General features: G+C 38.0%; 1 protein-coding gene across 1 annotated transcript; it reads right to left on the bottom strand.

Annotated features, from left to right (window-relative positions):
• Positions 1-7,174: 7,174 nt before the first annotated feature.
• LOC121504114 (DNA damage-inducible transcript 4-like protein) lies at positions 7,175-9,593 on the bottom strand. The gene is made up of 3 exons (XM_041778740.1): positions 9,436-9,593; positions 9,074-9,219; positions 7,175-8,586 (listed from the first exon to the last, which is right to left on the bottom strand). The coding sequence occupies exons 2-3, from the start codon at positions 9,162-9,164 to the stop codon at positions 8,096-8,098; spliced, it is 582 nt and encodes a 193-aa protein (XP_041634674.1). The 5' UTR covers positions 9,165-9,219; positions 9,436-9,593; the 3' UTR covers positions 7,175-8,095.
• Positions 9,594-16,716: the final 7,123 nt, after the last annotated feature.

Raw genomic sequence — 16,716 nt, 5'->3', positions numbered from 1 at the left:
ATTATCAGAAATCAAATCTGTTAGATGTGTTCATTTCTTGAAGTAAAGTGAATTTCTTTAGAAAATAAGACCCAATTTTATAAAAGAACAAAATCAGAATTTTGGACTTCACAAAGTCCTAACCGTTGACTCCAGAAAACAAAATCTCAAAAAGTTTTTCTCAGTTTTTTTTTTTTTTTTTTTTTTAGAGTGGCCCTAATAAAAACTGAATTCATGGAGTTCATGTTCTTGCTCTAATCACTCCACATCAGCACTAAAATCATACTTGGCACATGTTTCCAATCAATCCCATGGGAGCAGTTGTATTAATGTAGGGCATTGTCTTGAAACTGATTTCACCCTAGCAACAACCTACTTCCAGCAGCTTCCCATAGAAGGTCAAAAATGAGACAACACCCACTTGTTGGATGCCAGAGAAATCCACGGTTGAAGCTGGAGCCAGCAGTGCATTCATTAGTTGTGGAGGAGTTGTCAGCTGCAGACCTCCCAGAGACAGAGCTCTATACTAAGGTCACTCACCAGTCAGATAAACACTGTAGTGAACCTCAAGTAACACTCCACTGCTCTGAATAGTACAGCAACATCTCAAAATATCCTGTGTTTTTAAAGGACTATGCTGTTGTTGACGCATCATTTAGAGCAGTTAAAATAGTTGACTTAAGCTCTGCACTTTCGGCAGTCAGTATATGTGTTTCATTTATATGTCATCATCAACAACAACCAGGTGGTCATCAACATCATACATAACAGAGAAACAGGAAGTTATAAAACACTTTAGCATCTAAATGGCAAATAAAATTAGACACCAAGTTCTTAGAAGTGCACTGCTTGTACTTTACACCGTGTTATGCACAGGAGGCTAAGGTATCCATGACATCACACAGCATTAAATTTTAGATCATGTGCTCACACGCATTTAATTCTGTATTTAGATAGTGAATAGGCATGCTGCTTTTAAATAAGGTAATGAACAGCTCAGAAAGCATAACTTAAATCATTAAATTAACATGCATTGGCAACAAAAGTAAACTAGGGCTGCAAACAGCACTGAGGGGCCCTTGCACCCTGATGCCTGTCAGGGTGTGTTGCAACTGCAGGTGTAAAGCAACTCCTAGTTGTTGGTAAACCATACAGTGCTGCAGCACAGCTGGAAGGCTAAGTACATTCAAAGGGATCAGGCATTATTGATACTGAGAGATTCAAAGAAGATGGGACATTTTATGTTGGGGGTGTTACTCGCTTTGGCTAGTAGGTGGTCTTACACAAAATGATGACATTAACATTTAAATGTGAAGAGGTGCAGACCCTGATACACGTGAAATTTGACCAATAGGGCATTTTAAAACACAAAATTAAGCTTTTAAATATCACATTTGTGTTACTTCTTTCATCGAATGAGTAGTTTAAATGTCGGATTTGCATAAAATAAGAAAAAAATGAAAAATGATAATTTTGAAGAAAACAACTTTGTATCCATTTTTCTCAACCACCGGAATGCTGACTTGCAGGAACTTTATCTGGCTTCGGTCACAAAGGACTTGCATGATCCCACCATTTGATGACTATTTCCAATGGGGGACAAATTTTCTAGAAACTTTTGGTACATGATAAGGCCCCCAAAACAAGCCACACAGGGCTAAAAAGTAAAAAACAATTCCTTCAGTTTCAGTTGGGTCCTTGTCGATCCAAGTTTGGTGCTCAGGCCCTGACAAAGGCTGCAAGCAGTACTGAACAGGCCCTAATGCTATTACAAACTACTTATTGCATTTGTATTTACTCTGTGACTAACACTAAACTATCAAATCCATCAGTTTGCATGCTCGCAATCCTAGCAACTTTGAATTAAAGCTAATTAGCATGCTAAAATTCCTGTAGCAATGCTAACATGCCGATCTCTAGCATAATTGGCAAAATTCAGATGTTCAGCTGAATTGTTTATTTTATTATTAAATTTTTTAAAAAATCTAAAAACTAAACTTTACTAAAATACCACAATTAGCTTGGTTCCTGTCCTGTCTTGGTTTAATGAACTACTTGATGATAACATTAGAAAAGTTATACATGTTTTAAGGCTACAAAAGAATGCTAATAAAATCAACACTGAGAGTGAAAATAAGTTTGGATTAAAGGAAAAAGCGTATCCGTTTGCATGCTAGCAATCCTAGCAGCTTTGAATTAAAGCTAATTAGCATGCTCAAATTCCCATGACAACATGCTAACATGCTGATCTCTGGCATGATTGGCAAAACTGAAGTGTTCAGCTAAATTGTTTGGTTTGTTACTTTGTCTGATATTTCAATGATTGAGAATACAAATCAAATTTTATGAAATATCACAATAAGCTGGGTTTCCGTGTTACTGTTTAACACATAACTGTCTTATTATATGCATCTCTATGCATGCTGGCAGTCCTGCTATTGACAAAAGCACTTGAAGCTGCTAGTGCTAGCATTAGCATGCTAGCATAATGTGACACACGCTAACAAGCTGATTTTTAGCTTTTTATGCTGAAATGCATGGCTCAACAAAACTGTGTAGTTCCTAAACATCTTAAAGATACAATTAAAAAAAAAAGTTTACTCAAATTAGACCATATCTTGAGCTCTGCTTCTGTTTCTGTGTTGGGTAACTTTAAAACAATGCCCATGTAAGAACCCTTGGTGCTAAAGTGTTTCAAGTGTTTATTGGCAATGCAAAGCAGATTTAAAATTCCACTCACCAACACTGGATGTTGCCAGCTCCAAAAGCAGCCAGAGAGAAGTGTTTGAAAGATTTGAATTTCAATACCCAGAAATCATGTGATAAAGCCCCAGTGCAGAGCTATTAACAAGCTCTTGTTTACCTTTAAAGAGTCCAACTTTTATTGGATGGTGACCAGCCTCTCTGCTGTTTAGGTTTTAGAGTGTTTTAGAGGTCACAGTGTCTCTAAAGCCTCTAGAGGTGAAAGAGCATTACATAAGCATGGGGAAGTAAAGTTAGTGTATAATATCTAAAACAAGCATTTTGATTCAAGTAATGATACAGATAAGATTGTGACATGTATCAGGCTGAAATTTATTTATCTGTATTGGTTTTTATTTTGCTTATGGTGTCAATTGTACTTTTTTTTTTTTTTTTTTTACCAGTCTTTAGCAGGATACATGTATATGAGGTACATCTACACACAAAAACATCTATGTCTGACAGACTTTATTGTGAATATTACCATAGCATGATATAACTTTGTCAGTATATTTGCTGTTTACATAAATTGCACTTAAGCAATCAAGAGACTAATAAACACTTCTGGATTATCACATAACCCCAGTGTGACACACTTGAGCCCTAATGCATGTTCATCAGATTTCCATCTTCCAAGAAAAAGGTGGTGTTGAGGATCAGGAGGAAAAGTGAAGTCTAGAGCAGAGGAGCTTATGCAGGGAATCTGACACCCTGATGGGATAGAGATGTGACTCAAAGCTGGTAAACATCTGCAGGCTGTCGATATGTGCGGTGTATGTTGTGTGCTTCAGTCAAAACATTGTGATTGACTCTGCAGCTGTAGTAGAGAGGAGCCCATTTCAAAACATGGCACTGTCACTGATACCTTCAATGTGCACACTAAGTAAATCATGTCACTGCTGAGAATCTTGAGTACCACCAGTGGTTTCATGAGCTTCAGTGAAAGAGCTGCCAAGACTGCAGAGTGCACATCAGAGGCCTCCAGTACTTTTCCATGAGGCTAGAGGCGAGATTTATGGTGCTAGTGTGTCTCTTGATAGCAACATTTGATTCCTCTCAACTTCTTTGTGCATACAGCTTAAACCAAGGATGTAAATGATGCATTTTAAGACACGTATTAAGATCCTCACTGAGCAAGTATGATAATAAAATTTAGCAGTTTACAGGAGGCTTATGTCTCTTCTGTAATATCTGCTCAACTGGTCTCAACTGTAGTTTTTTATTCCATTAGGGAATAAAATTAGGGATATTAGGAATACTTTTTGGTGCCTCTTTTTTAGCAAGGTTCCAAACATGTTAAACCAGTCCTAAATGGGACATCAAGACACTGCCAACCACTGAGTGGTCAGAGAGTATTGATACAAAGAGCATCACCAGTGGGATGATGTTGTTGTCGGCTTGGCACTGCTGTATTGCTTCCCAAACTCTCCTGTACCTTTCATGAGTGTTTTGTCTACACCTGCAACTGTCTTTGTAGCAAAACTGGTCTCTTAACTGTGACAAAGTGCAGCAGAGAGGGACACTATCGCCTCTATGCACTCCATTGTTATGCAGAGGTCACAGCAACTATAATCTATAGCAATCCTACCTAAGATGAGAAGATGCATGGCAAAAAACTACAAAAAGTGACAGTGGAAAAACTGGGTCAAAAGGGCAAAGTTGTACAAAATGAGCAGAATACAGCAAAAAATGGTTTAAGGGGTAAAAAGGGCAGAAAGCGGCTAAAATTGGTAAAAATTACAAAAACGGGCTGAAAGCAGCAAAAAAGATTAATAAGTGGCAATAAAACAAAAAGGGGCAGCAACTCAAAGTGGCAAAAATGGGTAAAAACTGCAAAGTTGTACAAGATGAGCAAAAAAAGAAATTCAGCAAAAAAAAGAGCTAAAGAGGTAAATACAAAACATAATGCAGCAAAAATGGGCTTTACGCAGCAAAAAAAGTTTAAAAGTGGCAAAAAAAAGCACAAAAAGTGGCAGGGGGAAAATGGGTCAAAATGGCAGTTGTACAAAAAAAAAAGGTCAAAAATTGGTACAAAGGAGTAAAAATGGCAGTTGTACAAAATGAGCAAAAAGCAGAAAATACAGGATTTAAGAGGCAAAACAGTGGCAAAAAAAGGTCAAAAATTGGTACAAAGGAGTAAAAATTGGCTGACAGTTGCATAAAAGGTTTATAGGTGGAAAAGTGTCAATAAAATTACAAAAAGTAGCAGAAATGGGTCAAAATGGCAAGGTTATATAAAGAAGGAGAATGCAGCAATTAAAAGTTAGAGAGGCAAAAAAGGGCAGAAACTTGACAAAAAGAAACAAAAGTGAGTATAAAGTGGCAGAAATGTGGAAAACAATGACAAAAAAGCACAAAATGTGGCAGTGGCAGAAATTGGTAAAAATGGCAAAGTTGTACAAAATGAGCAGAATGCAGCAAAAAGGGGTTAAAGTGGCAAAACAGTGGCAAAAAAATGATTTAAAAGTGGCAAAAATGGGAAGAAAGCAACAGAAAAGGTGTAAAAGGGGTAAAACAGCTGCAAAAATGGCAAAAGAGGTCAAAATGGCAAGGTTGTACAAATAAACAAATAAGGGTTTAAGTGGCAAAAAAGTTGCTAAATAGGTAAAAAGGACAGAAATGGGCAGAAAGGGGCAATAAGGGTTAAAGAGGCAAAAAGGTTTATAGGTGGCAAACAGTGACAAAAAAACTGCAAAAGGGGCAGAAATGGGTCAAAATGGCAAGGTTGTATAAAATATGCAGAATGCAGCAAATAAGGGTTATAGTGGCAAAAAAGGGCAAAAAAAATTAAAAAGAAGCAAAAATAGGAACAAAATGGCAAAAAATGGCAGTAACATAAAGTAGCAAAATGGGTCAAAATGGCAAGGTGGTATAAAATAAGCAGAATAAAGGAAATAAGGTTTAAAGTGGCAAAAATGGGCAGAAAGCATCAAAAAAGGGTTAGAGTGGCATAACAGTGGCAAAAAGGTGCAAAAATGGGTTAAAATTGTAAATGATAATTGTAAATGGTAAAAACAGAAAAAAATATCAGTAGTAGCAAAAATGGGCAAAATCTGGCACAAATGAAGTGGTTAAAATGGGCTGTAAATGAAAAAAACAGTTGCCAAAATTGGCAAAATGGGTTTAAAAGTGGCATAAACATCAACAATAAACCACAGCCGGGGAGTGCCCTTCTCTGAGTCTTCAGGGGCCGAGCCCTGTGCTTAGCCCCGACTATTAGTCTAGGTTTAACTTAATCTACATAATTGTATCATCAGGTTGCAGGTACTGTCAAAGTCTATCTGTAGGAATTGATTTGCAGTGTTAAGATAGAAGACTGATGTGATACGGCTAATTTTACTTTGCTTGACCTTAACTAAAACAGCAGTACTCTGTTCATCAGTCAGACTGTAGCTATGCCTGCCAACACCTCAAAAGCTCATTTATATTCTATATTGGGTACAAATGTAAGTGTATGTGTTGGACAATTGCTTGGCTTGAAGTTAGATATTTACAAAGTTAATTTTGGCATATAAGCTACTGTAGAGTTGTAGCTTGTTTTTACACTTAGGTTTCAGGCTCACTCAGACTTTTACAGCCAGCTTTCAGTCTCAACATTCAGTTTATTTCAGCTACATTTCATATTCAAACACAGATAACATTAGAATTGACATCATCTTAACCTGATGAAGATTTGTGAATCCTTTTCTACTGCAAAACATCATTGATAAAATTATATTTACAGTAAGGAGAAACTATGTAGAAAGTTCTAGATATTTAGCATAGGCTTGTAGAAGTCTACAGTATATTTACTAGAGAATCTCTACAGACAGATGTTAACAGCATCACTTTTCTAGACTCAACAATGCTAACTTGTGTGCTGACCCAGAAAGGGTTTAGGCGTGTGACAGAGTAAATGATCATTGGTGCTTTGTCCCTTTACAATGTCAATGATGCATCTTTCACTAGATCATGTGCTTCTGTCATTAACCTACTGTAACCACATCCCCTTTGTTTGTGCATGAATGATGTTACTGTATAATTGGTCAAACTGTTATGCAATCTCAATAAAGTAGTACACCATGAGGTCAATAGCTCACCTTATTTAGCCTTACTCTGTGCACTTAGAAAGACGAGGCTGAGCTTACGAAAAGCGGTCAACAGAACAAATACTATCACTACAAATATCCCACAAAAGTGTTACAATCTTTAGCTCATTTGAATCACATTTGTGTAGCTCACAGAGGCCCTCAAAAGTCCAGTAGGACACCTCGCTTAAAGACCGCAAGAGAAATGTCACACAAAGCCTGCAGGTTCACACAACAAGCAGCTGTTGTGCTTATATAAACAGCAACAGCAAAGAATGTCGAGGCCTGACCTGGCAGGATATCATAACTTTAAAACAAATAACTAAAGAAATGAAAAAGACTGCATGCTGGGGAAAAGGCACAGAATAAAGACAAGAACTGGGTACTTCAGTTTAAACTTTTAATTGTCTAACAGACAAGGTTTAGTTTCCTTCAACAGGAAGTTCAAAGGCATTTTAAAAAATTGCAGGGAATTCATCAAAGGAAGAAAAAAAAAAGAAAATTACCAGTTGGACCTCTAGTAATTTCTTTTATCCCAAATAACACTTAAAACAAATTAACTTTTACATTTGAGTGAACCATCCTTTTAAATATCTATTAAGGCTCTGAGTTTAACAAGTCTGGGGATGGGAGTTTTAAGAATTATTACACATTAAAAACATTCACACTAGACAAACAGTGATCCAAGTGAAAAAAGCACATTTCCACAACATTTAAGGCATCCACATCGTCACAGCAAGAGAGCCCACACCGTGACAGCAGCATCATCACAAGACATTCACTCCTAAAAACATCCACAGCTCTGAAAACATTGCAAACTAGCTACATATGGCCCCCAAAGACTAGATTACAGTCTCCTATACAAGCTGAACACATTCAATGCATCTGGAAACACACAGATGCATCAACAAAGTGGCGAGTGTCTTTAACAAAGTGTACCCACAGTATGTCCCCTCAAACACGGTTTTACATTCATCTGCAAATTGTACAGTTTCAATTGTGTCTGAGCTACAAATGCTCCAATTAGAAAAAAAACACCCCAAATATAACAATTTTGCTGATAAAAAAAGCACTTTAGAAACACTGAAGGCAAACCCAGAACTATCAGGCTCATATATGCAAAAGCCTTTAACATTTGAATATCCCACTTCCCAAACTGAACTTGCTGGCTACTAAGAGTTGAACTGACAAACTATTGTACAAAAACACTGTAGAAAATTAGACACCACTTAAGTGTCATTTACATTAGGGCAGAAGTGCATGTACCCACAGGAAACCAGATATCCTGCTCTAATCCCTCCCATAGTTCAGCACTCCTCTACAACGGTGCCAGCCGAGGAGGAGTACAGTTTTTTCTTAACAAGCCGGAAACCTGGACTTAGTTTAAGTACATGCCTGAAAGTCGGAGCAAAGCATGTTCCCATAAAAAGGAAGTCCCGTAGGCTAGGCCAGGCTGTGCCATCCTGCTTGAAGACAAGAGTCAGCTCAAATGTTGGCACCACGGTGGCATCATACACGATGCGCTCCAGCCGCTTGCAGCCCTTTTCCAGCTCCAGGTGGACGTAGAGGACGCAGCCTCGCAGGCCGCAGGGCTCGCAGGATGAGAGCCGTAGGACTTCACGAGCTATCTTTCGTGTGAGCTTCTCTGGTACCAGAACAGAGGAGCAGTGCAGGGTCGTCTTCTTAGCTCGTGACAGGCAGTTTTCGAACATCTTGGCTAGCTGCTGGCAGGTTCTGTCCTCGGCGATATCTGCATTCCTCTGGGGTTCGGCTAGGCAGTGATCCCAGAAGTCCAGTTCTAGAAAAGCAATGCAAGTTAAAGATGTTGAGACCAAAGCCAGATTCAAGTCCTCAAATAAACATGCTAGCTCAACATTGCAACATCCATTAATCTCATTTAGGATTTCCTAATTTTGATCAGTGATTAAGGGAGTACCATCTTATTATTTTGTTGCATACTGTAGATTTGGTTAAGATCCTACATAACAGATGGATTAAAATTACAGGTAGATTGATAACTTTCCAAGTATTAGTGACATGATTAAGACATCGTTAAGCTTTGGGCAAAAATGATTTCTAATGCAATACACCCAGTGTGCTGTTTTGCAGACAAGTTAAAAGGATGACTTCATCCTCTGTTGACTTGCCTCCCCGCCCCCTCCCATCCTCTCTCCTGCTGCAGCCATGCACCACACCGGGATAAACAAGCACACAATTGGAAGTACCCAGCAACTAGCGGTTTAACCACACAGACAAAAACACAGAGAAAACCCCAGTACAGTTACCCTTTTCGATGCAAGCCTGGTCATATCTTCTGTCAACCAAGTCTGTGATGCATTCGCTGCTTTTGGTCTTTAAAGTGCTTGTAGCAACCATGTTGGCAGTCTTGATTTCAGGAGTGGGCTGTTTTTCCTGTGGTTAGCAGAGCTGCCTGAAATTAAAACGACACACCAGCGTCAGAGAAACGGTCGAGGCATGTTATTTAGGCTAAATAAGAGACAGGTGGCTGACTGAGGTAGCGTTACATGCCGTGAACCTTTTTTAAAAAAATTGCCACCAACAACACAGCCCGGTTCGAAACAAAATAGAAGTTAAATCGAGCTAGTCATTGCAAGCGAAGTCATCTAATAAATGTGAAATGACTTACCTTGAATATTAAAGTGCAAAATGTTTTAATTTAGACGGTTTCTCATAAATAAATTCACGCGCATACCGTTTTTCTCCCACACTGACACACACACACAGACATACAGACACACTGCAGCGACAAGCAAAACTTCTGTGGAATATTTATACATTCCTCCTTCTCAGCTGACCCCAACGTTTGACCAATCAGCGCTGGCTACGCGACGGAAAACGCAGCCCTTCTCTGATTGGCTGGGAAATGGTGTTCAAAATAAATAACTGACCAATAGTTACGGAGATGGGCTGTGTTGCTACATAGGGGAGGTAAAATGCTAGGGAAGCTTTGAGAGTGATGTTTAGGGGTTTCTGTAAAAATGTGATACTCTGGGGATTCATTTTGGATTAACGTGTTTATGCATGCACACTAAGGGAACAGTCGTGCATCTGTTTGGCAGGATGTGCGTCATATTGCACATTTAGCTAATATTGACACCAAGTCGACAAAAACTTAATTAAGAATGGTAAACAGTTCATATCAGATACATTCAGCTTTGTTAGTCCAGATAATATTGAAAGGCAACCTCATATGTGACTTTTAAACCACTTACTCAGAGTCTGTATTTAATTCAATTATCACGCTGTCCTTTTTAATGACACATCAGTTTTAATTCAGTGTAAGTTATTCCAGTGATATTATTAGCTTTTTAGAGTGACAACTAAACAGTGTTAATTTTGCCAACTAAAACAATGCCCTTTCAAAATGAAATCGGATTAAACTTCTGTTTAGTTTTAGGGATAGGGCTAAGTTAACAGATAGGATGCCAGACGTTAAAAACCTGACCTGCGAAACCTAATAAAACATTTAATAAAGCAGACTAAACAGTTTGCTTACAGGGAAAACCTTGTCCTCTATTAAAGCATTCCATCACTGCAAGCGCATGTAGCTAAAGCTAAGCTCACAAAGCAGCTACATTCCCTATCTAGCTACATTAGCTTTAGATACTCCGGCTAATGCTCACATTGCCAAAGCTAACTTATGAAGTAATGTTAACTACATAACTAGCATAGCTTTGTTAGCTTTAGCTCATCTAACTACGTCTGAAACAGGTCTATGCATAATTTAATCCTGAATTAGACCAAGTGGCAACCTCTAGTCCTGAAAAATGAAGCCAATGCAGAATGTCCATTTGAGGATGCCTGCAAAATCCCTGGAAGTCACGTACACAACACAACCTTAGGGCTTTTAATCAGAAGAGTTATGTTTATTTGATCACATTTTTAAGTGCTGGATAATGCATGAGGGAATGCTTTCATTTGCAAAAATCAACAATATGGCCTTTGAGGATTGCCAGGGTTTATAGCCACCTTTTAAACCATAAGGAAAAAAAATAACTTCCATATCTCTGTTAAATGAAAGTTTTTTCTTTTTATAAATTTTAGACATCATAAATACCCAACCCTCTTAGCGACAAAATAAAGTTTATATTAAATTAAATTGAATTACACCTATACAGTATTTCCCTTGTGCTGATAGAGAGCTGCAGTGATGACACATTTAAGTAGGCCAACCCACAAGTTACATTACACAGGTTCCACCAAAAGACTGTGGGGTTTTTATTTCAGTTAGATTTTGGGTTATTGCTGAAAATAAGCACTGTGGTGGAAAAAAACATTTGTAAAATCCATTCAGTGCACATATTGTTGGAAATTTGAACATAGTCTCCTTGTTTGTTGGCATTTTGTCAGTTTATGTGGGAGAAAAAAGCTGGCAAGAAGCATGGTTAATGTTTGTTTAAGGATAAATGTAAGTTCTTGGCCTTTTGGCTTTGGTTAATAATGCTGACAGGAAATCAGAGAGAATGTTGTTGATGCTGCAAGAAAGATGTCCGATGTTATTGGAATAACAGGAGAGGAAGTGCAGGGGCCTCTGAGAGAGAGGAGCCTTCTTGAAGCCTTGACTGAAGTAGGCCAGACTTTCATGAAAAAGAAGAGGACTAATGTGTTTAGGCTTCATTCCTTTCACCCCCCTATTGTATTTCATTTTATTTTAATTTTAAGTGAAGTGTAGCTGTATTTCAAATCCAGCAGCAGGCAGTTGGCTAATACGTCATTTTTTTTATGTCAATGACCTCTGAAAGACTGTCTAAAAATATTGCAAAGTTTGAGTCAGAGTAGTTTTTGTTACAAATTTAGTTGCAAATTTCTGCACGTTAAAATGTGTCAAACTATGAGATATAAGCAGAATACTGAGACGTAGAGGTTGCAGTGATGAAAGTTGCATCCAGAAATGCAACTCAATGAATTTAAGTCATTTTCACCACATGCAGGACTACACTGTGCAAAATAAACACTATTTGCTGAAATTCACATCTAAAAGAGAATCAAAATGGAAAACTGTGGCCTAATCCCTGCTGGGGATCCTTTAAAAGTGGACATATTCACTGAGCCAAAGCGTCTCATCTTACTGTATTTGTATATGTATGTGCATGTGCTTTTGGCAGGTAAAACACCGAGCACAGTTGTTCAGCTGCTCGGCCGTTTATCCCTCATCATACTCTGTCTCAACAGGATTTTTCTCCCAGTAACTGGATCTTCACCCCCTTCCACCCCCAGCAGCCCTGCTGGCGAAAGGGTAATGGAATCCAGTGGACGAGAGAGAGGAGGGAGAGCGCTTTCGTCTAAAGTCACATGCAGAGAACTAGATATACTTCAGCAAAAAGTCACACGCTTTAGCTAGTATTACTTCCTTTGTGGATACAGGTATGCAAACAGTGTAAACTGCTGGATAAGCAAGATGTTTGTTTCAGTTATGTGTGCTAGATTTTCATGAACTAAAGCTTGCAGGGAGTGTTTTATTTCTAAGTAGGTCAGGGTAATGTTAAAAGGTTTTATTAATATGCATTATTTGCTGTCACTTAAGTGTCCATGTGTTTGATTTACATTTTCTTTACCTCAAATGTGTGTTGAAGTTGCCACTGCATGTGGAGACAAACATGAACTCCAGCCTTTCAAATCCAGCCACAAATTCTCTACTGAGGTCTGGGCTTTGACTTGGGCACTCCAGAACATTCACCTTGTTGTCTTCAAACCATTTCTGTGTGGCCTTCCCTGTATGCTTCGGGTCATTGTCTCACTGGAAAATAGATCTTCTCCCACGCCTTAGTTCCTTTGAAGACTAAATAAGATTGATTTCCAAATATTTTGCTGCATTCATTTTACCCTCTACCTTTACAAGCCTTCCAGGGCTGGCTGCTTAGAAGCATCCCCACAGCAGGATGCTGCCACCACCACGCTTCACAGTGGGGGTGGTGTGTTTGCGGTGATGTGGCGTGGTTAGCGTCTCGTCTGATGGCCATAAAGCACAATTTTGGTCTCATCAGAACAAAGAACTTTCCTCCACTTGACTGTGAAGTCTCCCACATGCCTTTTGGTGAACTCTAGTCCAGATTTAATGAGTTTTCTTGGACAGTGGCTTTTCTCTTTGCCATCTCCTTGATGATGGGTCTAACTGAAGTCTGTTCAGTGCCTTGGATTGTTTTGTATCCATCCCCTGACTTATACTTTTCAATAACCTTTACTCTGACTTGCTTTGAGTGTTCTTTTGTCTTCATGGTGTAATGGTAGCCAAGGATACTTGACTGGACTTTCCAGACACAGTTGTCTTTATACTACAATCACTGAACTCAGGTAATACCTGTTTTATTAATTGTGAGTCTACCAGCATCAGTTGGCTGGACCTGAAGGGATAACCATGCAGGCATATTGAATAGGATCAAACCAGGTCAAGGTTCAAAACGTGGACAGTAATGAGCATGTAAAACATTGTTTGACTATTTGGATTTTAACTAGGCTTGACCTGAATACATGTTGAACATTTAAGGTCAGTGCATTTGCTGAGAAGGCAACAGTCAGACCCAGTAGCTCACATTTTACCCTGTAAAATAAAAACTTAACAAGGAGGGACTGATTTTTAAGATGTAGGTTGACCAACTGGTTGAAAATAAAATGAGATTAAATTTTTTAAACACAGCTCTATAAAAGCCTGGGTTTTGCTGACACATTCATTTGATTTAAGTAGCCACAACATGTCCATGGTTTTATATGCAGATGCTGTCAATGTGGGTTAACTGTGCAGCCTGGGTGAAATGCGTTGTGCAAGGTCTAGACTGTCCTTGCATTAAATCATAAAGCAGTAAAATTGGCAATAAAGTGACCACAATTAGCCCAGCGAGTTTATCACTCTGTGTAGGTTTAACAGTAAAAGAGTGCTGCATTCATGCGACTGAAAATCATTTGGGAACCAATTGCCATGCTATCTTGAGACAAAGGCAAACAAAGAGACTTTTATCTGCACAGATGTGAGGCCTTTCTGGGATGCAATCATCCCAACACAAAAGGAAACAGACTATATACACAAGATAATGTAGAGATCTGTTTGGCTCATTATAGTTTGAGGTCAAAAATTGCTTTTTCTGATTAATCGTTCAGCACACACAGAGCTAAAAAAGAAAGATCACTGAATTCATGCATGCAGTAAAACTCTGCAGCTTAAAGCTTGAAGCTCCTCTCGTGTGCTTTGCAGCTGTCAGGTCTCTGCTCAGTCAATCAGTTTGTTGCTGCCAGGGTTTAAATGCTTCTTCTGTGTTTGTTTTAAATTCTGCCTCATTAAAAACTTTTCTTTTTGATTTTTGTCAGCAGCTTTTTGTGCATTTGTGACACCATTTTAATTCAATGAAGCAAAATAAATCTCTGTCTCTCAGGCTTGTAATACTAAACACCTCTAAGTTTGACCTTCACACCCTGCTGCCAAGGCAAGTCAGCTGAAATCTGTAGCTGAATGTGCCATGTGCCAACTCTTCTTTCCCTGAAAGAGGCAAAAGATAAAAGGTGTGGTGTTTCAGGTCACTAAGCCATCACATTTCATATGAACCCTCTGTTAAAGCGCGTGGTATGTTGGCTCTGGCAGCGCTCTCTGCTCGGTGAAACGTGCCTGTGGTCGCTCCCTCTTCTCCCCTCCCTGACATGATATTTAACAGCAGGAGCCTTTTCTGCTGAGTTGCATTTCTCTATCTCAGCTGGAGATAACCGGTTGCATGTGCAGGAGTCTTCCTCCAGCATGCCAGAGATTTACTGCTCTTGTGCACAGCTGATATGTGAGTCAAGTAAGGAAGTAAATCAACTCAAGTAAAAGATAAAAGCAATGTCATTGAATAGGCCAGCAGAAAAAAAGCTCCTTAATCGTCATTTAGATTTATCTTACCCCCATGTTAGCGTAACTCCCTTAAAATGCCTCCTCTTTTGCTTTTTATATCTTAAACAGTACATTATAACATTCATCAGGGCACCAAGTGTTGCACTATACTTCAATTGTAGCCATCATTTAGGCAATTCTAAAAAAAAAAAAAAGGGACATAAGTGAAAAGTCAATATTACTTAAAAAAAATCAATTTTTAATTTTGGCAGCTATTTTTAGTTCTAGTCTAGTTTTAGTCCATAAAAGTCCTCACATTTTAGTCTTTACTTTTAGTCCAAGCATTTATTCTCCTGCCTAAATCTGGTACCAAATCATGGTAGTGTGTTCTATGCACCCTGCCAAACCTGGGGTCCCTGCTTTCTACAGCTGAGGGACAAAAGAGATACAGCTGCATTGTTTTTTGACAGATTTACCCACAGTGGAGAAATATTACAGATGTTTAATGTCCAATGAAGGCTAAATAACATTCTAGTCTAGTTTTAGTCATCTTGACAAAAACTAAACTTAGTTTTTGTCAGTTTTAGTCGTCACAGATCTATTTTTGTTAGTCTTAGTCTAGTTTTTGTAGTGGAGAAAAAGGCTGTTGACGAACATTTTTAGTCATAGTTTTAGTCGACAAAATTAACACTGTAACTATGAGATGGCTTTTTATCTCATAATTTTCAATTTTTCATATAAAAATTATGCCTTTTAAATCTCTTAATTATGACTTTTTATTCTGATAATTTCAAATTTAAATCTCATAATTTCGACTCCTTATCTCATAATTAAGTCTTTTTTGTCTCAAAATTTTGAATTTTATCTCTTGATTATGACTTTTTATTTTATGGTTATTGCTTTTAAATCTCATAATTTCAACATTTTATGTCATAATTATAACTTTTTAATGTCATAATTCTGACCCTTTATTTTTAAATTCTGACTATTCAATCTCATAATTTTGGCTTTGTAACTCTTAATTATGACTTTTGTCTCATAATTTTGACTTTTAATCTCATAATTTTGACTTTCTATCTATTCATTATGAATCTGGATCCTTTGCTTATGACTTTTTTAATCTCATAATTTCATCTTTATAACTTTTAATTATGACTTTTTGTCTCATAATTATGACTTTTTATCTCATTATTTGACTTTTTAATGTCATTATTTCAACTTTTTATCTCTTAATTTTGCATTTTTGTCTCATAATTTTGACTTTTGTATTTCATAATCTTTACTTGTTGTTAGTAAGTTGTTAAGTGGTGGAAATGGACTACCACAGATATGAGTTACACTGTATGTATGTTACATTTTCGGAAGAAAATCAGAGGCCAAGAGTGAATAAAATTGCATGGAAATAGATTGATTATTTCTAGGTCCAGCTCCCTAAAAAGCCTCATATTTATATCAGGCTAATTAGTTAGGTAGATGCTTATATGCATACCTGGGCATTTATCTGTGTGGTTAAATGTCATTCACTAAATAACTCTTTATAGTTGATAGCAGAGGAATGGATACCACAGCATTAGTAAACATATTTTTATATGTTTAAGTGTCACCTTAGAGACAAAATAAATTATTCACATGTGGTGAATTTAAGTTATGATGTTCTTCTGTGAGATGAGGAGTAGGGTAGAGCTGTTGGGTATGGCGAGAAAAAGCATGTGAACCTTTAAAATCATCTAGATTTCTGCACTAATTGGCCATGAAATGTGGTCTTACCTGCATTTAAGTCACAAGTAAATTAAGTGAACCCTGGATTTAATAACTGCTTAAACCTCCTTTGGCAGCAACAACCTCAACCAAGTGTTTCCAGTCACTGCTGATCAGACCTGCATAAAGTTCAGGTGGAATTTTGGACCATTCTTCCTTACAGCCAGCCTGACATTATCCTGCGGGATACCTTGATAAACTTGGGAGTATATTTTCCCCTCAATGACTGTAGGCAGTCTGGGCCCTGAGGCAGCAAGTCCTGATGCTCCCTTTACCGTACTTCACTGTTGGGGTAATGTTCTCATGCTGGTAGGCCTTTTTATTCCATTCATAGTGCTGCGTGTTCTTCCCAAA

Source organism: Cheilinus undulatus, linkage group 22, assembly GCF_018320785.1.
Source record: "Cheilinus undulatus linkage group 22, ASM1832078v1, whole genome shotgun sequence".
Taxonomy (NCBI): domain Eukaryota; kingdom Metazoa; phylum Chordata; class Actinopteri; order Labriformes; family Labridae; genus Cheilinus; species Cheilinus undulatus.
Note: the sequence above shows the minus strand (reverse complement) of the source record. Positions and strands in the feature narration are given on the sequence as shown.

Bases quoted from the DNA above. Each gene is read 5' to 3' on its own strand.
- LOC121504114 (XM_041778740.1), bottom strand. From the start codon at position 9,164: ATGGTTGCTACAAGCACTTTAAAGACCAAAAGCAGCGAATGCATCACA. The intron at 8,587-9,073 runs GTAACTGTACTG...TTGCTTTTCTAG, and splicing joins CCAGGCTTGCATCGAAAAGG to AACTGGACTTCTGGGATCAC.